At 39.4% G+C, this 23,557-nt stretch overlaps 1 protein-coding gene across 1 annotated transcript in view; it reads left to right on the top strand.

Moving 5' to 3' along the window:
- Positions 1-1,534: 1,534 nt before the first annotated feature.
- Positions 1,535-23,557, top strand: part of DAPK1 (death associated protein kinase 1) — a 92,163-nt gene continuing 70,140 nt past the window's right edge. The window contains exons 1-2 of the mRNA XM_026866040.1: positions 1,535-1,816; positions 2,487-2,542. Coding sequence (XP_026721841.1) covers positions 1,535-1,816; positions 2,487-2,542 — 338 coding nt within the window. The remainder of the gene's footprint in view (positions 1,817-2,486; positions 2,543-23,557) is intronic.

The following is a 23,557-nucleotide window of genomic DNA, read 5'->3' as shown; positions in this document are numbered from 1 at the left end:
TCCTCCTCTGTTAACTTTATGTAGAAACGCTGTGTAGATTCAGTAGCAAACTGGCTGAAGAGTGCTATAAATCATTTGACTTACAGAAATAATATAGCTTTCCTTTCACATAACACTGCTTGGGGATACAGATGATTTCTGCAAATTTGAATTCTTTATATTATTGAAGAACAGAACACTTCTCTACATAGCAAAACATACATGAACCACTTGACGCAGGACACTGGCAGGCACAAATCACTCCTCTGAAAACACATTTGTGGTTATTAATCTTGGTCCTGATCCTTTCACACTGAAATAATCTTACCGACATTAGTATCACTCCTTGATTTACAACAGTGTAGTAAGGAGTTTATCTGACTTTATTATTTGTTACATTACAATAAACAAAAAAAAGCACATTGGCTTGAAATCATAGAGCCATGAAATCATGGATATTTTGCTAAGAAGTTTATTAGGGTTGGATTTTATCCAATGTGCTATTAAACCTGTAAATGTAAGCCACAATCACAATTGCTGGATTACATTTGACAGCAATTTTAAATTATTTTTCACATTTACTACATGTGCAATCCAATAACATTCTTAGGGAAGCCAATCAGCATTTTGAAAGTATATAAACAGGGCTGGGTTTTCACCTAGATTAAGTGTTCCCAGATGGCAAGACAAGTATCACCAGTAATAGGCAAGCCTGTTCAAAGTGGATCCCATCAAACACAACCAGTTGAGTATTTCTCAGAAGAAACCAGAATGGTGCTTCAGCTGGCAAATGTCTTCTTTCGTACCAGTGTATACCATGTCACGGATATGCTGCTGTGGCTGCCTTCACTCGAGTGGAGAATGACTCTTCCAGCACACGTGGTGAGATGTGCTTGTGCTGTTGCTGCTGCCGCAAGAGTATTCAAACACAACTCTCAGGTCCACTGTGAGGCCTGAACAACAAAATTCAGGCATCCCAGACAGATAACAGAGCAAGATTTCCCCTTTCAGATGCATTTCATTATTAAATGAAAGAGAAAGGAGAAACTTTTTAAGGCATTCATTTGTCTGTTGATCCTGTATCTTGGTAATAGTCTCAGTTATGGTGTATTGATTCCAATGCATGCCTGCTCTTACTTGAATCAATAGTGAAATTTCAATTGCTTCAGTTAAAGCAGGGCTGGGTCCTAAGTGAAATACTGAAACGCATGTTTGAGTAGCACTTGCAATGCAAAATACATACAAGCTACAATGAATGTTACTCTTCCGTGAACTCAGGACCATCATAAAAAATCTCAAAACAAAGAAGCAAAAACTTCTGAAGATCAAACAATTGAGTGCTTCAGATTTCACGGATTGGATTCAGTGACTGTCCTCATTTCCATCAAAGGAAAGATCTCTAAAACCAAAATGAACTTTTGAGCCTGTATTCAGTGTTTGTCAAAAACCTTCAGCTGTGTTGAAAATATGACAACATACAGTGAGTCATGACTTTGAAAACCTGTTAAATACGTAGAAGATGGGCTGAAGACAAGGCACAGCATCATACTCCTGTATGTCTGGCTACGTATCAAACGGCAAGTGGTGCAGAGTTCTCAATGTTTCTCAGTCAGGAGACACCACCATGCTGCCCGCTTCAAAGATGGTCTTATGTAACTTCACATCCAGCGATCCATTCAAACGCCCTCCCTTCATTTTACAGATGACATCAGCAGAGGCACAAAACTTTCTGATGCTTGCCCAAGGTCATACCGTGGCTCACTCAGAAAATTTCAGGGCTTTTGTACTTGTTGCCCTGTACCTGAAGAAGGTCGGGCTCTCTCAAGTGCTAAATCAAGTAAGTGTAAAATTGTATGGCTGCGCTGAAGTTTTTTTCACCTTTGATAAGCAATTCTCTTTCTGAGAGATCTCGAGAGTTCAGGTAGAAGTCGAAAGCCGTTCAGTTACATGACATCATGTACTCACTCGAGGCTGACAACACAGATGGGAGGTAAATAGAGCCACTAGGAAAAAACTCACCTCCAAAATGTGAGCAGGAGTCCAAGTTCCAAGTTGTCACGGGACCAACACACTACAGAAAACATCATGCTCTGGGAAAGCTGAACCTGAGCAGCAGCAGCACGCGCGAAGGTAGGAGATGTGTTTCAACAAACGTCAAACAGAAGGTGCAGCACTCTGCAGAGACCAGTTAATGTCCTTTGTACCAACAAAAACCGCTCACTGTTGCTGCCTGGTGATAAAAGAAACCTGCAAACCGTACCTGGACGCTTCCCTGGTGAGGTGCTCGAGAGCACGGCCGGTGCCGCGGCGGGCCCGTTCCACCTGAGTGTCGTGAGGCGCGTACGTGAGACTTGCTGCTCTAGCCAGGCGGGTAGCTGGAAACGTGGGGCTTTGTAGGACAGAAGCTTGTTTTAATAGTGAAGGACGCCGTACGTATTCCGTGTTGGTTTTGCTTTAATAACACGGTTGAAGAAGCGAGAGAAACTGTTCTTGTATTTGATCAATAGTACTGCGGTGAAGATCACTTTCTGGCATCACTGTTGGAGCTGGAAGTCAGATCAGGGTATGTCAGCCGAGCGCTGCACATGAAACGCTGTCTGCTTGAACCTTGGTTATGGAGTGCTGTGTATTAATCGCCTCTGAGCTCAAGCCATTAGTCACGCCTTGTTTTTTCACTGCTTTTCGTGTTTCAAAACTGTTAGTTTAACACTGAATTGCGTTATGTGCGAGTTATTTTCATCTTTCCTCTTCTTTAAGCGGGAATCCAATGGCATTATAGGATGCCAGTATGGCAGAATCTTTTCTAATGTTCATTTCGGCGATTTCAAAGCTTAGGATCAGTGTTCAGGGCAGTGTATGTGGGGCAGATGATCCTGTGTCTGCTTTTCTGTACCCTTCCAGTGAAGGATCCTAATAGGAAAAGCTGCAAATAACGTACTGGCATAAGCAGCAACATAGGAATACGACACTGCTTAAAAAAAAACCCCACAGCCCACCAAAAAAAAAAAAAAAACCCCAAACAAAAAGCCCCAACGTTCTCAGAAGGTTCACTGGACAGTATTTAAAATAAACTTCATCTCATGTGCCAGCTTGTTGCCATGACTTGTACAGGTACATGATTAATGTATTTTCACGTAGTGTTCTGACTTGACTTTTTCATACATCTAAAATGATGGGCTGTGTTGGACAGCGAAGTAGTATTAACTTACCGGATATCTTGTTAGACACATTACCATGGTAAACCATAAGTTTAGGTTGTGTGGTCTAAATATTCTGTTTGGACATGTAAAACTGATTTGATTTCCATTCTTTTTGGCAAGAATGCATAAAGTGTTTTGAAATCCAGGGTTAGGTTTCTGGACTCTTAAAAATAGAACTATGCTTGTGTTTATGGACACTGATACATGATTTACTTCATAGAAGAAAATAAAGGCACAAATCTAGAAATTATCTACTATGTTTTCTTAAGGTTCTTCAGGGAGAGGACAATGTCAGCATGCTAGGTTAGAAAGTGTTAAGGTTTATGTAACATGTCTTGTACTTATTTTAAAGAGTCAACAGTGTTTGGTCCCCAATGCATATTTATGAAATAGAACAGTTGCCCTTTGGCTAATTACATAAGAAATGTTTAAATAAATGGGGATTTTCCCAAACAAACATGCTTTGGAAGTCACATGCTAGCTCCAGAACACGGCAGTGAGGACGAGAGGACGAAGTTTCATTTTTACAGTACAGGGAAGTGCAAACACTAAATAATGTTAAATAGTTAAAAAGACCAAACAAATTGAGTTTTTCAAATTGGCAGAATATTAGGCAATTCAGTTTAGTACAAAACTGGTATATTAATGTGATCAATTACAGACAAGGTATTACAATACTGAGGTTGGTTTTATTCATCTTAATGCTATATAAGCTTGGCATGTAGTGTAAACCTGTAATTTAAGAACTGAAGACAATGTTAGACTCTGTTCTAGTTTTTCATTGAAAAAAGTAAAGAAATTTAAGCATCTCATCGATTTTATTTACTTTTGTGAGAAGATACCAGTGGATGGTGAATCGTTGTGAAAAGTTTGACATGGCTTTTGCTTTAAAAATGGAATGCAGTTATTTGAAAGGGCTAAATCTTTCACTTAAACATCATTTAAGAAGCTGTAATTATTCTACTGCTGTTACCATAAAACCATAACAGTAAGAAAATGTCAAGATAGTTGTTGAGTAGTTCAGTGGTGTTCTTAACTTCTTTTTAAACTTAAAACTTCTAGGGTTGCTTGAAATACACTCTTGTAAATCCTCCATCGCTTTCCATTCTTCTTCTACTCCTTAGGTAGGTTTCTCACCGTTAAGGTTTGCATATAAATATAGTTGCAAATGTCAACCCTGAGGCTCAAAGCAGTGAATTTTAAAGACACCTTTGACTTTAAAACTTGTGTTCATTTGGGAATCCAAATGTGACTTAGTATGTGAGCTAAACAATGATGAAAGGTTCCGTTTTGCAAAATCGACTCTTTTTTCCCCTTCTTAAGAAAGAATTCCTTTTTTTCATCTTACTTAGCTGCAGTCATGCAGCAAACAAGGTGAATAAATGAACAGATTATTTTTTATTGATAGAGATGTATTTGAATGAATGGATCCTGAAGTTCCTAGGCCAGCCTGCCTTTTGAGAAAGCTCAGCGAAGATGCAAATACTCAGAAATTTTAATAGTCTTCACTGTTTTCCCTTGTAAATTATCTAGGGGTCTTTATTACCTTATAATACTTCTGACAGTAACAAGAATTAAAAAAATCATTTGGATAAGAAAGGTGTCTTGAAGAAAGTAAATGGGTTGTGTAAACGAAATTTTTGATTGAAACTAATAAAGGAGGTTTAAATATTGCTTAACACAAAACCTAGAGTTGTTGGAAACGGGAAGGGGTAATGGTGTGCCTGGGCTGCAAAAAACCACACTTTTCTAGTGTTATGGTGCCTTTTCACTGTGCCTTTGCAAAAAAAAATAATTATTGAACAGTCCTCATCGGTTTGCAAAAATGTTTTAATTTTATTCCATTCTTTGGTGTGTTTTGATTTATGTCTGGGGAGAATAAGAAAACAGGAATCTGGAATTGTGGATACTGACAGGGTCACCCTTATTTGTCTTGCCTGCGTGTGATTTCTTCCAACACATTTGCGGCTGTTCAAGTTGGTTTATCTTAATTAAGCTTTTGTACCAAAACAGTCTTGTGAGACTTGATGATTGTGCTTGCTCATTATCATTGTGTATGTTGCATTGTGTACACTTTTTTCTACCTTACAAATCTGAAATGATACATATTATTTACATTGTTCAGAAATGATACATATTATTTACATTGTTCAGAAATGATACATATTATTTACATTGTTCAGAAATGATACATATTATTTACATTGTTCAGAATTATTTACATTGTTCAGATGCAGGCTACCTACGCATACCTGAAGTAGTCATCCAACCATGATATTTCAAGGAGTGGTAGAGCTTATCATGAGAGAGCCACAGATTTACTGAAGCTATTTTGTTAATTTTATTTCTGCCTGCACTTGCAAGCAGTTTGACCGTGCATTTTAAATACACTGGTGCAGTGCTTTTACTTCAGTCTGTCCAAAAGACAAGAATTCACGTTCATCAGTATTAAAAACCTCATCACAGCGAGCAGGCAAGTAAAACCTTGAAACCAGGTCAAAATAATAGAAATGGGTTTTTCTACCCTTCTGTGACTGGCCTTACTTTGGAGTTGCTACACTGGTGTGAGAAGTGCGGCATTCCTTAAATAATGACAGGGAGAGGTACCCAAACAAATCTATAATGTGCGTCTATGTGAAGTGATTTAGTTCCTGGTCTTACAAACAGCTCCCCCTTCTTTCACCCCCTAGTCCCCTGTTTGTTCTTTTTTTTTGCTTTAAACTTTAATGTGCTTCCTAAAAGAGATTCATATAGTTGAAATAAAGTTTTGGAACTGCAGAATGGTATTTCATTGTGCTATGGTTTGCAATTTTTGGATTTTGATGCAAAAAGTAGGAAGAGCTATCCAACAGTTTTAAACTTCAAACTTGTTAGGACCTGCTGGATTTGCTAGGGAAACACTTGCAACTTGTTCTTGAATAAAAGCCATGATGAATCTCAGAAGTTTGGGAGACCAGTCTGTTTCTGCTTGATAGCCCACTAAGCAGAGATTATAACAATAAAAAGCAGTAAGTTAACCCTGCTATCTAAGGTATCTAATTGCTTTATCACTTATGAGAGAAAAACGCATAGAATGCTGAAGGTGCTGATAAGAGAGAGCAGAGAGTTGTGCAAATGTGTATTTACAATCTGAAAAACATTCTTTTTTACCTTTGAATGTTGACGGAAATGAGGTTTGGGTTTGCTTTTGTTTGCTTTTTCCTGGATGCTGGAAACTGATTTCTATAGTAAGTGGGGAGTATGTAGACAGTACCTTCATGGCTTTTTTCAGGCTTGACATCCTAAGCTAATCTTGGTAACTAGCCAGTGTATTAAAATTGTGTGAGTATTGTCAAGATCCACTGTGAGATGTATAGAATGTGAAATTCCTTTGAGGTGATACTTCCTTTCAAATTTAAAACCCATGCTGAACATCCTTAATAATGTTATAGTGTAACATTTTTTCCCAATGAATTATCAGAACAGAAAGTCATTTGGGAGGGGAAGGAGCAATATGGAAGATGATCCTGTAAGACTAAAAGTATTGCATGAAGGTATAAAATTTTTAACTGTGATATATTGAAATTTCCAGTTTCTGTTTTCTTGGATTTTCTTGTTGTAACCTCATCTCCATTGCTGCATTAAAAGGCATGTGTTAACCTTTCTTTTTGTACAGAGATAAAATGGTTAAGTAGAGAAGGTGCAAACCTCACTTGTACAGGCACAATAAATACTGCAGGTGTGGAATTCACTGCTTCTATAACTACATGTACACAAATTCCAGTAGCACATGATAATCAATTACACTAACTTGAGTGGACTGAGTTTTTCAGGTACGTGGGAAAGAACCCTGAAAATATTGGCCACAAAGCTGCTGGAAACCCAGTTGGTTGGTGTCTTTGTGTGGTAGTTTGCTTGTTTTAAGAGTTAAAAATTGTGAAATTTGGATTACAGCAAAGAATCCTTTCTGTGCTGTTGTGAACCATGTAAATGTTGTATCAGCTTTGTCAGCTTTCAGAGAACTTGGTTATTCCACGCTTGTCTCCAAGACCTGGCCCCAGTAGTTGTGTGTGTACTGAAAAAGTGGTCTCTTAACCGGAAAGTGTTGTGGAAGGAATTATTCTTCTGTGTGTCAAGTCACTTTACCTCCCAGCCATGCCTCAAAATGCCTCCTTTTCACAAATGCATAATGACCTGAGAGCTGCGGATTGCACAGGCTGCAAGAGACTGTCACCATACAGTGCTACTGGTGACAATTACTGCCTTACAAATTGTACTGAGGGAGATGCCTTCTGAAATGCACAGGAGATGAAGATGCTTTTTGGGTGTAATAGCTCAGCCCTGCTTGGTTTATTTCTCACTCTGGGGGAGAATAATGCCTGCTTTGTAGGTCTTTTAAAACTAAGTGTAATTAAAACTAGAGCTTGCTGATTGTTCTGTGCCTGCAGTTTAAATGCACAAATCTTTGTAAATCTAAACTCATCAGGAAGCAGATAAAAATGCTTGTCTCAGATTTCTCTTCTAGCCATGCTCAGTAAGGCACAATCAGTACCAGAGCTAATCTGTAAGGGGTGTGCTGAAACTTTCATTCTGTCTTTCCAGGCTTTGCTTTTTTGTCCTTCTGCGTTCATGGGAGTTTTTTGGTATTTCCTTTTTTTCCTCCCCATTATCTCCAGATGTTCAAGTATGTCACTTCCTATGCTGAAGCTGTGCATACTGAACAGAAATTGGCCCCTCTAGCTTAGGAAGAGAGAGGCTGAGGCCACGTTTTTGATGAGACCTGTGTGTCAAGCTCAGTCCATGCTGTTAGCGACTGAAAGGAGCGGTATTGCTTTCCTCTGCTGTGTGCTTCTGGGTGGGGTTTTTTGATGCAGCAGTGCTGTCAAAGGGGAAAAGCGCACACTCGGATCAGCTGAAAACACTGAAATCTTGGCCTGTGTGGAGTTGTGATTGCCTCCATTAATCTACCTTAAGTTAAATATGTAGGCGGGACAGAGATGGAGAGTCACTTTACTGACAACAAGGAAGATAAACTGGAGATTAGGAGAACAATGGATGGTATAGTGGTTCTTGAGGAACCATGATGTTTGTTGCAGTTGGTCAGAGGTATTAAAAGGTGTATCAGTTCTAGGCGGAAATTGCATGTTTCCTGTGAGACCCACAGCTGGCATTAGTGGCCAGGTGTCCTTCTGTTTTTAACTGGCTTGGTTAGTAAACCTGTGCAACAGGTACGATGTAGGTACGATTTTATATTCAGAAGAAAAGGTTCCAGTTAAAGCAGCACCTCAGCAGCTTTGGTTTCTTGGATGGTAGTGGCTTGCATAGGATCTCTGTCTCAAATAAGACTTGTTTCTCGAACTGTATTTTGACCCCACTGCAGGAAGATAGGTTACGCAAAGGAGGATTGTCCCAATGAGCCGGGAAAGTGTTTATCGATTTACCATGCATGCACTGTAGTAGATCCTGCTTAACCATCACTAGTTCACAGCTGAGCTAGGTAGAAGCCAAGAGAAGTGTGGAGAAATCCTAAAGATCTTCAAGCCTAAAGTGTTTCATTGCATGCCTTCATTATTCAGTGAATTTTGGAGTAATATAAATGGTGTGAAATTTAGTAGACTAGATATAAAGGCCTGTGCCAAGAAGTCTTAATATAGGTAATATTATTAAACTCTGAGGAATCATCACCTAGAGGGTGAAACAGAATGAGGGAAGCTTACGTGTTTTGGTCAGTTGTTGGATGACATTCTCACTGGTTTTGGTGCTGTTATGGTACGGGCTAACACCAGAAGAATTGTAGAGCCAGGTATCTCCCTGTATTCTTGTGCAATTCCCTGCTACGTCCTCCTTTACATGATACTTGCAGCTCTTGTCCTTCCATTTGAAAGAGATTGCTACTGTTCTGTTCTAAAGTGAAGAGACACTAAGATGGTGAAGCTCTGGGAAGAAGCTTCTTAAGAGAGGAGACTTAAGACTTTGGTACATTTAGCCTTGCACTACAAAGCTTGGAACAGTATGATTTTTAAATACATTGAAAGAATGAAAATGCTTTGGGAAACAAAGAAACCTTAGAGAATAGATTTACATTTATGATGTAAGTCCAGAATAGTTCACATAGTTTAGGATTGTCGTAAAACACCACACTGAGTAATCTACATGATGGTCTGCAAACTTATTCTCTTGGTTTTATGTTTTATTTCCTTCCCCTTATTCCCTCCTGATTATGCAAGCAAATGTGACAGTTTCTGCTTTCAGAGGCAATACTATTGAGGAAGCATCATTGCATGACCACCCAGACAATGTGTGTGCATTGACCACCAGCATCAGGGACCTTGCAGTGAGATGGTGTACCACTCTTTACCTAGAACAAGTCTTCCCTGGTATCATCTGCCTGTAGGTGCAAGACTTGTTAGGAAGCTTAGATGGTATTGCCTGTACTTAACTTAAGGAAATATATCTCTTACCAGGTGGTAAGAGATAGGGGACATATCCAAAGCTTGAAAGAGTTCACAGTCAGTGTGAATAACTTCGTGTACAACCTGTTTGAAAGTTGTAGTTTTGATTTTTTGATGAACTGTGCAGAGGAGCGAGCCTTTGGGAAGGAAAAAATTTGCTTTGGGCAGTAGTATTCTGTCTGCGCACTTAAAGAGGATGCTGTTACCCTGTAACTGAACTGGTGTACCGGAAATACTTGATTTCCACTGTAGCTTTATTTGCAAGCAATTAGTACTGTTTCTAAGTCTTCACAAGTTCCTTGAGGAGCCCTGCTTTGTCTGGTATGTAAATTGGCTCCTGAGCTCTTGTCCCTTTCTTGCATTTTCTCTCAAGTATCTGTAAGTAGTCACTGTAAGACTTGAGGTACTGGGGTGAGTGTGCCTGTAGAAGTGCTCTCTTGAGTACCTGTTCATATACCATGGGAACTGGTAGGAAAGGGACGTTTTCTCTAGGTCACATAGTCTGTTGAAGCTGTGTTGGTTTTAAGTTGTTACTCTTAAGGGACAGAGAAAGGGTGTTCATTTGCTGTAGTCTTGGTGATTTTTAACTGTCTTGTGATTCTAAAGAAGCAGTATGGGGCCTCTTATATATTCTCTCTGTTTTCTGAAATTTTTAGTCTCAACTATTGCAGGGTTGTCTTCATCTTAAGTGGGTTATACTTTATTGCTGAAATGGTCTTTTGTAATCCTATATTTCTGAATGAGACTAAAAAAGCCAATGCTTAGAACTTAGAATCAAATGTACTCGGTGGTGTATGTTACTTGGTACTGCACTTACTTTACCTAGTTATATAACTAGGTGGAGCTAACTTTTATGTTAATATTGTATTCTGTTCTGGAATGGTTTACAACTAAATTATTCTGCCAAATTTAATGGAGATTGAGGTGTGGGGTTTTTCCCTTTTATCTACAGAAGAAAATAATACTTGGTGTTTTGTTTGTGTCTAGCCACTTTGTGGTCAAGAACTCAGCACTTTCAGCAGCTTCATCAACAAAACTAGCAGTTTATTATTCTCTAAGGAAAAAACCTACATGGGAGTCTTGGATGTTAATAAATTTTAGTTTTCTTCTGATACTTTTCTTCTTGCTGACACTGTTCCTTTATGGAGACATTTGATTCCTGTACCTTTAATATGAAGATGGTGCAGACATAATCCCAGAGGTAGATATTTCAACTTGTCCTCTTCTGCTTCCTTTATCTTTTGGGTTTTTGTTTGGGTTTTTTTGTGTTTGGGTTATTCAGGACTCTTTTTTTGCAAGTATAAACTTCAAACATTTTGGTATAGGAGTTAGGACTTTATTGGTATATTACCTATCTGGCAGTGTTTTCTTATCTCTGTGAGCAGGGCCCTCTGTGCTTTTGCTGTTGATTCTTTGGGAAGGAAAACACATCAGGGAGGGGTTTAGATCCTTCTGTCTCATCTTTTCCTCATTGCTTTTTATTTGAAATGTCCTTCTGATACTATTTACTTCACATTCCTGCCTAAAAGGAGGATCATTTTTCCTGCTTTTCTTGCCAGTTATAACATTAACTAGAGAGCAAACTATTCCAGACTGTATCTTATAAAGCTGGTCTACTTCTGCTGTCCCTTTTGTTCCTTTAAAAGAAACCTTTATGTTACTGTCCCTCTCAAGGGTATGTTAGTTCCTGGTCAGTGCTGACCTGCCCACGTGCTGTTACAGGGTGGCTAAACGAGCCTAATGAGAGGGCCAGTGAATGGAACAATCCTGTTCCTTACCTGATGAGCTGTATTTTCCTGCTCCTTTTCCTGTGCTGGCACTGGCACAGTCCCAAGGGCAGCCTGGGAAGCAGGAGGGGATTACAGATTGAGCTCCCTGAACTGGGTCACTGTGGGCACATTAGGCAAGTATCAGTGCTAGCTGCCGGCACAGCACAGAAATGCACAGCCAGAGGGATGGGGAAGCCTCTGTGATGGATGCTGGGTCAAGCTACTACCCCATGCTGCAAAGTGGGCACACAGTGTGCTCTGCATCAGTGCTGTGCAGGTGTGGCTAATGAAGACTCTGTGGAAGAGCTGCTCTGAACTGGGAAGTGAAACTTGACTGTCCTGGATGACAAGATCAGTGACTGCACAGTCTGAGTATGTTTTCCTGTGGCAGCAGCTGTAGCCAGACAAACCCTCGTTTGCATGGAGGTCAGGGGGGGCAACTTGGAATATTTTTTAAATGTTCTGAATTCCTAAGGGCCCAAGCTTGTTTGTGAGTGTGAGTAGTTGTGAATAAAGGCTGAAGAGCTGGAGAAGCAAATTACTTGGCTGTAAATAGCAACTCATAGAACCATCATGTATATGAACAGTTACTAAGGCACTTGATAGGAGATTTCTGTATGTAACACAAACTGCTTTGTAATGCCATGCCTTCTTAAAAATCTGTCTTCAGTTAAGGAAAAGCAGTATTTGCATCACTGGTTTATATTTTTTGGCTTAAATTATGTGTTTATAGATTGTATTGCTTGGTGAGTTTCTTATGTATTTAGCTAACATCAAATTAATAATTGGAGGAGAAACACTAGAAATTTTCCCCCACAAAAAATGACTGCCATCTTCTTCTGTGGAGTATAAGCTTGAGGTTGTATGTTTCTCCTTGTGCTCTGGTACTGAAAGGTTAGTAACATACCTGTGGATTTTACAGTGATTTTTCATACCTGATGGGACATAATGAAATGTGAAATCCTTTCCACACCTTTAACTCTGTAATTTCTTTGGAAAGCTGAGTCATAACCTGTTTGGGGCTTTGCAGTCCATCCTCACTTTTCCTTTCAGTGATTAGATATTACTCTTTTTCTAGCAAGTGTTTGGTGGATGATCCATACCGTACCACTGTACTACATGATATTTCAAACATACTGAAAAAGCAGCGTTTTTTTTAACTGAGCCTTGTTTCATGTATTTAACAGGTGCAGCTGTGCTGTGAATGTCACGCATTTGTGTATTTTTGTTTGTGGCCATACAATGTGATATCTTCCAGAGTCAAAATCTGCATAGAAATGCTGACTAGAGGCACACTGTTACTGCTTATTAAGATCATATAACAAGGAGGTTCTGAAAAGGTAAAATAAAGGGAAGATGCTCATTGTGATGTAAGAGTGGATGGTGTAACTGAGATCTGAGGAGTATTATCACTAGACTTTTCCTTCCCAAGCTGAAGGACACACACCCACTTCAGGTGTGCTTCAGAACCTGTTGCTACAGAAGAGAAGCAGGAAAATCAAACCATTTTATTTATGAAAGCAGCAACAAACAGTATTTAGCATCACCAAAATCAGATGTTTGTTCTGCTCATTCAACCCAGACTCCTTGTTTAAGCAAGTGATGACTGAGCTATCATGTTCAGTTCTTAGTCAGATATATGTCATGTACGTCTTTTAGCAAGACTGATTTATGATTTAATGTTAATTGAGCTGCTTTACAAATTTAATGTAAAGTCCAAATGGAGGGGAAAATGAAGTACTAAAGAACAATAAAAGCATTAAGACTCAAACTCTGGTGTTAAGTACTGGCACGATTATAGTATGCTCTTTATTTATATGGGTATGTACTTAGGCACTGATCCTTTAAAGTACCTGTATGTACAGGCTTCTTTTTAATACTGTGAATGGCAGTAAGAGTAGCAGAAAATCTGTGCATATCTTGGTGTTATCCTACTTTCATTCTGGCTTCTTCCTTTCCATCACAGATGCAGTTATTACTTGAACTGTTCACAAGTGTGAGTATGCTGCTTTTCGTATTACGATTTCTGAAAAGGCTTTAGCAGATATACATGTATTCAGACCAAACGGATTTCAGCAAGCTCCAGTCCAAGCAAGCATCATTGGTAGGAAATAGCTGACATCCAGCTGCCTTGGAAGTTCTACAGCCATACATATTCCCCCACCTTATACATGAAATACCACTACATCTCAGCACAGACTTCACAGTAGTATTTTAAAACACTGTGTCTATGAGTAGACTCTCTAAAGCATTTTCTCGAGTACTTCCTTGGGCAAATAAGATAATACCTAGTTTTTTGCATTCTGTAGTTTGATAATCACTTAAGTGTAAATGCTTGTGTTAAGGGGCTTGAGGCATGGGACCTCATATTTTCACTTTTTGTTATTCCCATCTTCCCAATTTTACAAGAATGATGCATGTGTGTTCACTTTCATGATGGTTGTGTACATCTTATATTAGTCATGTGATATTACCTGACACCACATTTAGTGATTTTTTTTTTTTTTTTTTTTTTTTTTTTCCAGCTCCAGAGTCCTGCAGAACACACACCTATCAATGCACGTATCACCGATCAGTGACTTGGAAGTGTTCATTGAGAGAGAACCACAGAATACTGAGGCTTGGTCAATCTGACACTACACTTGTGTTTTGTGAACTGTAGAGCACAAATGAGAGAGAATGTGAAAATGTGGTATAGCACTGCTCTTGTCTCTATACTAGGAAGCTAAGAGCTCTTGAGCTTTGCAGTATGTTTTAGTCTCATACTAAAAATAAAAGGGGGGATTGAACATACCATGGAGAAAACTACTTAAAAACTAACTCGTTAAGTTTTCAAACTCTATGTATAATACCTTAGGCCATCTCACATTGAACTGTATTAGATGAAATTTAAAAGTGAAAAGTAATTGTATGGTAAAAGGAATTCTTAACAAGAAACCATAAAAAATTTTCTCTTGACCAGTGAGAAGTCTTACAGCTCCTAAATATAGGATATCACAGCATTTAGATATTATGCTTTTGCTTACAAAGGAATAGCCAACAACTTGACTTTTTTTTTTTCCCTGATAATATTGTAATGGCTGTTCCTGCCTAGGCAATAACTGGATCAGAGAGCAGGAAAAAAAAAATAGTGTCTGGCCATTGCTTAGCCTGTTGTATAAAGTTTCAGAGATGTTGGTAACTTACATTTCTTGTCTGGTCTATTGGCACAGTGACAAGCACACATGTCTGGTGTTACCCAGATTGTACAAGTGAAGGCTGCATAGATAATATGAAACTGAAGACAGAGCTGAATTGTTTATACACATACAGGAAGCAGGGAAGGTTTTGCCTGTGCCTTTGTGGTGTTTGCTTCTCACCCACCTATTCTAACCTTTAGAGCACTCTAAAAAGGCAGGAACAATAATCTTAATCTTTGGCTACTTTCAGACTTAAATAATTCAGTGAACTTCTCATAGCAATCAAAATTGTTGGTATGTCTTTGTTTTGTATCTGCAGCAATTTATGGTTTTCCAGGGGGACAGAATCATCAGACCTTCAGTAATGCTTCCAGCTTTTTTAGGGTGCCTTCTCTTCTGAACATCTGCTGCCAACGTAGATGGAGAGTACTTTATTCATTCAAATTTGAATTCCAAAACCCAAATGTGGTTAGATTTTTTTTTTCTGTTATCAGAATTCCTGTTAATGCAAGAGAATCTGTTTTTAAAAAATAGAATTTCAGAACTCCAGAAGCATGTAATATGTCTTTGTTGAAGTTAACAGCAACAAAAATCTGCTTATTTACTTGGCTATTAAGCCACATCAATCTGTTGACAGAAGTGTTAACTTAGAATGAACAAGACAATCCTGGGGAGCACATTGATGTAAAGGGAGTTCCTTCTTGTTTCTGTGTACAGCTTGTAAATCAGAGCAACACTTTTTCTATTTGTACACAGATGCCAGTTTTTCAGTGCCAAGAAAGTTCCTTTCATACACTAAAGTTCTAGCAACAGTGCACCTCCTCTTTCTGGCAAGGGCTTTGTACATGCTTGAGAGTTAAAATAAATCTTTCTACTCCTTTTCTGCCTCATCTCCTCCCCTACATGCTTTCACTCCTTGACCTTCAGCTGCACTAAACTAATTTTCAAGAACATGGTGTGACCTAATTGCTTAGCGGAGTATGATTATGGAGAAATCCCATATATTGTCTGTTAATCCTGTGGTCATAACTTCTTTAAAGTCATGTGCTCCTTTGAAAGAAGACTACGTTGATGGGAGGGAGGGCTGTGCACTGGCTGGCTGTAGAGGATTTAGCAGCTGAAAGATCTCTCTTTTTCTTTCATTGTCTGAAATACCACTGTCAGTGCCACCTTTTCTTCTTGAAAACCCTTATCCTTCATGTTGCATGCTACTTAAAGACAGAAACTCTTGCGTCCATGCCTGATTGAATCATGAATCTGTACTTTCTCTGAATGAAAAAAATATTGGGCATGTGTTCCTGCATGTTGTTTCTTAGAAGGTTTATGTGCAGGCATAGCGTAAATTTGGAATGCTCTGATTTGGAAACAGATAAATAATAAAGGACTGCAAGACAAAGTAAAGCAGGATATGTAATTATAGCTATTAGCCCCCTTGTTCTGAAAACCTTCAAAACACAGCAGCAAGTAAACGTGGTGGGAAGAGAGGGAGTGCAGCTGGCTCTTGTCTGTGTGCTCACACCCAGGGAGTCCATACTGCCTTCCTTACCTGCACCTCGTTGCAAACCTTAAGCCTTCTTTTCAGTGCTGGTGGTACTTCTGTCTAGCTGATCAGGGTCATCTAAAAAACCTGAAGCTATAGGCTGCTGCGGAGCAAATCCCCCATCAGTTGAAACGTGTTTCCTGCTGATTGTTACAGTGATGAGTTTGGAGCTTCTGTGTAGACTCTCTAAACACAGTCATTGTTCAGCTCCTGCTGAATTCAATACTATGTGCTACAACATGCTGTTATATGCCTTCTTTTTGAGGGGGAGAAAGCAAGCTGAGGTGGCAAAGCTTTTCTGACTGTCACTTTCAGTTAAAAATTAGAATGCAAACTATGTTGATGGTTTTGGTTGCATGTTCCAGCATTAGTTATCCATTTTTTTTTCCTGTCTTTATTCATAACTTCTTTTAAAAGAAAGTTAGGGGAAAAAAGGTGACTGCCCTTTCTTTCACATGTCATGGGTGTATTGCATGTGATGTGTTATCAAGGGTGTCTTTTCAAATTAATTTTTTTTCATGTAATTCTGTTGGTCTGTAATTTACACTGTAAAGTTTTACGGCTCAATGGCCTTGACTGTACAACTTTAAGTCCTCTTGTAGTAAGACTTAAAATAATGAGAGAGAAAGGCAATTGAGAATATGTTTGTCAGGGAGTTTACTTGCTTTTTTTTAAAAAAGGGTGGAGGGGAAGAGGAAAAAGACTTTGTGCCTGTTTGTGGGGACATACAGGATGTATGGTATTTGGGTTTCTGTGCTTGTGTTTTCTTCCATTTTAACCCCACACATAGATTGTATTGTAATTGGTAAGTTTTGAGAGGTCCTGCGTTTAGTCAGCTGCATAAAATGTCTTAATAATGAAGTGCTGTTCCCTCACCTAATTATCTTGTTCATTTTAGGGGATTATGAATTTTTAAAAGCCTTTTAAGCTGTCTCATTTGAACACGGTTTTCTTACGTATACTAAGTAATGTTATATTTAATAATGTTTGTGTGCTGGTGGTTTTTCATTCTCAAGAATGACAAACTGCTGACATAGAGAAGAAGTGGTATCTTGCAAAATAATTTCTCAACTACAGCTAGAGCTGAAACACAGGAAGTAGTAAGATAATGTAATAGGACGCTTCTTAAATGGAGAAATTAATCTATCCTTTAGGGAAAGGAATAAGCTTTATGGATATGGTTAATATCACCCTTTTGGTGGTTATAAAATGTGTGTGTGTTTGGGTGGCAGGTGCCTGCATGGAGGTAGTAGATAATGCACATTTATCAGATGCACCATGTGGCCTTATGCTGGAGTGAGAGCAGGTTTACTCTAGTTTTACAATGGGTATATATGTAAAGGCTGTGTCCTTGTGTAATGTAGAACAGGGCACTTACTCTAACAAAAGTGAGGTAGAGTTGCAAATGTCAGGTACTGCCTGGAGTATTGCTGCTTACCTTACCTTTCCGGTAGCTTCCTTGTGTTTCAAGATTTCACAGAGAGAAGCTGGTTAATCTTTGTAAACCTCAGACCAGGTTGTTAAGTACATCTGAGAGCTTGTCTATATGTGTAGCTTTGTTTAGATCAATTCTTTTCTAAAGTTCAGTTGTTCCTGTATGCCATCAGAAACAACACATCACTGCATTTTGGTCTATGTCTCGGGTGTTACCTTTGTTTACATTTGCTTTTTGTTCTTTGCACTTTGCCAGCTATTAAATCTCAACATAATACTTGCTTCCTGCTGCCTGCTGGATTTTTTCCTTATCTCGTGAGTGTGAAAAAGCAGCATGCTGTCCTTAATAAACACCCAGAGTGGGGATTTTTCGGGTTGTTCCATCATGAAAGTATGGAAGCATCTTTAGTTTTAGTCTGAAATCACCTCCATCTGTAATGTGCTCTTAGACTACCTTTGTCCAGCATCCTGGCTGTATCATCTGCCTCAGAGTGTTCTTGTGTGGCAGCAAGCTTACCTTGATAAATAGTGAAGTCTCATCAGTTGATTTTTATGGATGGTTTTTAATGCAACCATAGCTCTTTTAACCAGAAGTTACTGGAATACTCTTCAGCTTAAAAATCATTCACAAAGCAGCAGTGAAGCTAGGATCATTAATATCAGAAGACATCTTATAGTGAATTCTTGCATCCATCTTAATTAACATTGCTAATTTTTAATATGTTTTGCATATGTAACTGTGATGGAAAGTTTCATTTCTCTGTAGCTGTTTAGAGTTTTTATTCTGAAAATTGTAACTTTTTACATATAGTAGGAATATGTTGAGAAAAGAATTAGTGTAAATATCTTAACATTTATCACCTTCAGGTGCTTTTGAGAGGCCTCTAAATGGCAAATTTACTGTGTCTTCCTTGCCAGCTGCAGTAGCTATATTTCTTTTAAGGTCTTTTTTAGGTGTTTAGGATGTGCAGTCTTTTGCATTTTAGGTTAGAGGTGGTTATGCTGAACCCGAAGAACTGTTTTAGTATAATGTGGCCTTTTTATCTGCTCATAATGAAGCAGGAGTTGAATGAATCACTTCTTTCTTCGGAGACACCAGATTTGGTCCTGTATACAACCTCACCGTTGTCCATACAAACCTTCATGTTCAAATTCCAAAGTGCCCAAACTGCATACCAATACTTTACTGGGACAAGAAGACTACATCATAAAAGAGTATCTTTATTATATTGTGTGTTTCTATTGGATTTTATTTAGGTTACAGGGACAACTGTGGGTTTTGACCATTGTGCTTAATTGGAAGTGGCCTCCACAATCATTGCAAGGTAGCCCTTTTGTTTTTCTGTGGAATTCGGGTGTAGCTTGCTAGCAGTGAAAGCTGCTGAAAATGTTTGGCAGTAACTGCACTTTTAAACATAGGTGGTTTGGTGCCACTGCTGGAAACTTAGTGTAACAAACTGTAATCTTTTCAATTCTGTCCTCTCAACTTTGATTTGAATCACCTATAGTTAAAATTTTCTAATGGGTTTTGCTTTTGTTGTTTGTATTAATTCAAAACAGTGAGCTTATATTTTGTTTAAGGTAATCCATCTCTCTAACTGCTGTATAAAAAAATAAAATTTGATGTTTACAGAATAGTATCACAAATATGGTGAACTAGCTACAATTTATTTCATTTTGTTTCTTAATCTGAGAGTAATTGATTTTCTGTAGCTGGAAAAAACAGCACTGTGAAAAAGTACTGGAGCTTTTGGAATTGAAATTTCAGAAAATTATGCTGGATAATTATTTGCTGAGAAGGAAAAAATAAAAAGGCTCCCCTCCAAATTTATTTCCTCTGACTTCTCTAGCTTAATGTTAATGGTTGGGATGGCCAAGCAGAAGATTTGTGTGGGAGGTTTTGCTATCACAAATGAAAACTGAGGGAATAAAAAACAAGAACTCCATAAGTATTTGCAAGCAACCTTTCTCATTTAAAAAAAAAAGTAGTATCAAGAAGTTGAAACAATCCCTGATTATGTTCTAGTATACTTACTTTTTGAAGGTCTCTCTTTTAGAGTACTGTTGTTCCAAGTCTAGTTGCAGGATACAGGGCAATGTTGGCTTGAAGAATTTCCTCTCATTGCCATTTCATCCTAGGACATGTGGTAGCACTTTCCTTCATGACTTGTGTGAACACTTTTTTTAAAGTTATCTTTTAAACCGGATCATTGAGCATTAATGGTTAGGAGTAAATTTTGATTTTTGTGAGGTCCATTGTAGAAGAGTGGTGACAAGAAGAACAAGTAGTTGGGCATGCAGGAGTGTAGGTAGGCTGTACACAGACATCTTTGAACCAGCTTCACTTTGAGACAGAGGAGGAGCATGTTAGAGACACATTTTTGCGGTGGCATATGCTACAGATTGCCACCGTGCTAGCAATCCAGCCCAACAAACATGTATACGAAGTTAATGTGAAAATTAGCTAAACTGAACTATGGGGAAGTCTGTGGAGAAAATTATAAATTGATAATAAATAATACTGCTTTCTAAACTGATTTTATGCACTCTCCTGATACGTTGTTTGTTTAATGTGTGGCCTACATAGGCTTTAATTTTGGAGCAGAACTTTAGAATTCAAAACAGCTACTACATTCCCTGCTTTTATTTTTAGATTTCCAGTGTTGGCCTTTTTTCCAGTGCTGCCTTGGTGGTGTTGACTGAAGGTTATTTCTTCTGCTAGTCATGTGGCAGATGGGGAAAAGAGTTTTAGCATTATGGCATGAAAAATAATGTGAGGCCAGAAAGAGTGACTGTTTCTTGGTGGCAGTCTGGTTTCCATGTGATTGTGGGGTTTCTGTGATGTCTTTGGAAGAGGGCAGTGTCCCTTGTGCTCACTAATTCAAGTACACCCTGTACTTGCAATCATGAGGAGACTGTATTTGAGCTTAGGTAGTGCTAGCAGTAGCATCTACTGCCCCCTCAGTAGACATCACATTATGTTTCATATGGGTGCTACTTCTGTCATCTAGTTTCATCTTATCACGTTCCCATCTCTGATTAACAGTCATCTTTTAGCACCATGGTGAAATGGTTGTGTGCAGGGTTGTTCACAACTGCGTGGTAACTTATTTTTCCCATGCAACCACCAATTTGTTACGTCTTCCAATTTTTGAGGAACCTTTGGTGGGAGGAGTCTGTACTCACTGTGAAGACGATTTATATCTGCATCCCTGACAAAGGTTATGTCTGGCGGCTTGCAGCAATGCCTGTATTTACCCTGTTCTCTACCTAGTGGAAGTTTGAACCCACACACCTATCATAATTTCAGCTTGCTTCCTCAAGTATTCTTTGAGACAAAATTTGAGATGAACCTCCTGTAATGCTGAAGGGTTTTTTATTTTCATGCTTTGAAGAAGCTTTCAAAAAGACCAATAAATACCTTAAGTTGTGCATTGAGAACAACAGTGAATTTAAGCCTAAGAGGTGTTACAAAAGAGCTAAGGCTCACTGGTATGTCTGTTGTTGCCAAAATAATGAAAAGTAATTCAGAATGATTTTTTGACTCTTCAGATGAAATTGTGCGGTTTCAGACAGGAAGGTGTTTGGGGATTCCCTGTTCCATTTGACAGTTTTCCATGTCGAGCCTACAAGTTGATTTTTGATTGCCAACCTCGCAGTTGTTACCATGCACTGTGGCAGCTGAGCTCTGCTCTCTATGTTGCCACCAACACGCTATCACTTCAGCAGTGTTTCTGCCAGCTAGACAGTCTTAGTTAAACTTGGAGTAACACCTGTGCAAACTCATTAATTGCTAGAGAAACTTGAGTGGTGTCACTCTAGGAAATAGGAAGGGAGCTGTCTTTATTTGGTGACCTATTGCTTTTCCACTTCTGGCAATCCTTTTTTGATTTGCCCCCCTCACCCCCCATGCCCCCCCACCCCAAAAAGCCCAACTCATTTTCCTTTTGGCACATTTTTGATGTTCAGCCATGATGAAGCTGTGAGGTCAAAGTAGCTCTTGTGAATGTAAGAGAAAATACTGACCTATGAGGGAAGGAGGACTCTGACTTGTGACTGTTTCTCTGCAGATGCAAACTCAGGTACTACCATGTTTTCTGGATAGGCTACCAAGACCTCAGGTGACTTTTTTTTTTTTGTGACTGCTGAGGAGTGTGGGACTGAGACTGCTGAGTGTGTGAGGAGTGAGCATGTCTGGCTGCTCACATGTGGTTCCAGAGGAGGTACTATACAAGTTGCCATAAGTCGTTTCTTGCAGTGGTAGATAGTCAATCCAGAATGCTGTTTGCACAACAGCACACCTGGCTTCCTGACGTGTTGTGAGGCACCTTGCTTCCAAGTGTGAGGCAGACGAGGGCAGTGCAAGGAACCACGGCATTTTGGGGATCCAGGCTTGCTCTCTTTGGGCAAATGGGGTTTGGTTTTTGCCCCCATATGCTTGAACCTGCATAGCTATAGAGATGTCCCCCCTGTCCTGGGACGTGTGTGTTGCCCTGGTGCTGAGGGCCATGATCTCTGGTGGCAATGCCTGTCGAGGACTGCCCACTGGACACTTGCTGGCCAAGCACTTGGTTGTGTTCCTCTATGTGTGCTGGGCTCTCTGCCCCAGCAGGAGGGAGTGTTTTGGAGGTGGTACTCCCTCCTGCTGGTGCAGGGGCCTGCCTCAGGACCCCTAGCTCTGCCAGGGGCAACAGTGGGTTCACCAGCTCCTGATAAGCATGGAAAAACAGCAGTATTTGTTTCAGTACTTGGTGCAATTGACTGAACAGCCAAAACAGTTTCAGAAATGCCATGGGGTAGAGGATTAGCAGGACTCAGGAGTTTTGCACACTGAGCAACTGAGAAGCAAAACCATGAAGTGGCCTTGAGGCAGGTTACTGAGATGCAATGAGCAGGGAGAGAGCCATCCTATGAAATGCTGGGCTGTCCCCAAGCTTCACAGCTTTGAGTGCTGTCCTCCTAAGGAGCAGCCACTGCTGCCTTCTCTGGCTGGGCATGAGACCTTTACTGGGAGGTGAATCAAGAAAATGCTGCTTGCCAGACTGCCTCTGGCAGGACAGGTTTTCTTACTGACTACAGTAAGTCCTTCTTTAACAGACCCTTTTTCCCAGCATGAAGAACAATTAAAATTTGTTGTTCTTTGTCAAACTATTCTGCAAGGTCAGTTGTGGCAAATGCACTACCATGCTGATCTCTTGCTGTGTTGTAGTTCCTCACTGACATTTTTTCCCCATGTAAAGAACTGAGAAAACCCCCCATCAGAGCGATTTTTCTTTGTCTGACACTTTAACATGAAAAAGAACAAAATGAAGCATGACACTGGGGGGAGAGCACATTGTGCTGGCCTCTCTGAGACAATTTGTATTGAGCTGAAAAGCTGGTGGCTGGCTGCAGGAAAGGCAGGCTGCTTACTGTTTCACTGTCACAGGGAGTGCGTGGGGCAAGCTGTCAAAGCACATGGTCATCTGATGTAGTAGTTTTTATTAGAGATTCATGCTTCTGTGAAAGAAACAATAGCAGTCTCTTCTGAAAGAAACTTTGCTGCAAGTGGTGGTTTAAGTAGATGCAACTCATGCAGATGAATGCTGCTTTATGACAGAAAAAGGAAGGAAATGCATAAATGGAATTTGTGTTCTTGAGACCAAAATAGAATGCCTCTGGTGAACTGGATTTGTAACAAAAAAATGCAACAAAAATTAGTTACAGCTTTGTTTGTGTTACTGGAGCTTGAGTCATTTCTGTCTGTTTTTGAGGGGAATACACCTTTGTCAAGAAGGCAATAGACACAAGAAAATTTCACGAATTAGTGCAGCTTAATATGTAAAGTCTTTACTTGAAAAGTCTTTATCTAGAAAAATCATGCAAGTAAGCTCTGGCTTGTGAAGTGAAATACTTCAGAATTATCTTGTCATTTGTTTCCATGTGCAAAAATATGTAGTAACTAGAACAAATATATCTTCCATAAGGCAGACTCACAAGTGGGCAACTTTTTTTTTATTAAAATACCATGTAATACAGAAACATC

Source organism: Athene cunicularia (assembly GCF_003259725.1).
Source record: "Athene cunicularia isolate RWA chromosome Z unlocalized genomic scaffold, athCun1 chrZ_part2, whole genome shotgun sequence".
Classification (NCBI taxonomy): Eukaryota; Metazoa; Chordata; class Aves; order Strigiformes; family Strigidae; genus Athene; species Athene cunicularia.
The sequence above is the reverse complement of the archived record's forward strand: the minus strand, read 5'-3'. Positions and strand labels throughout refer to the sequence as shown.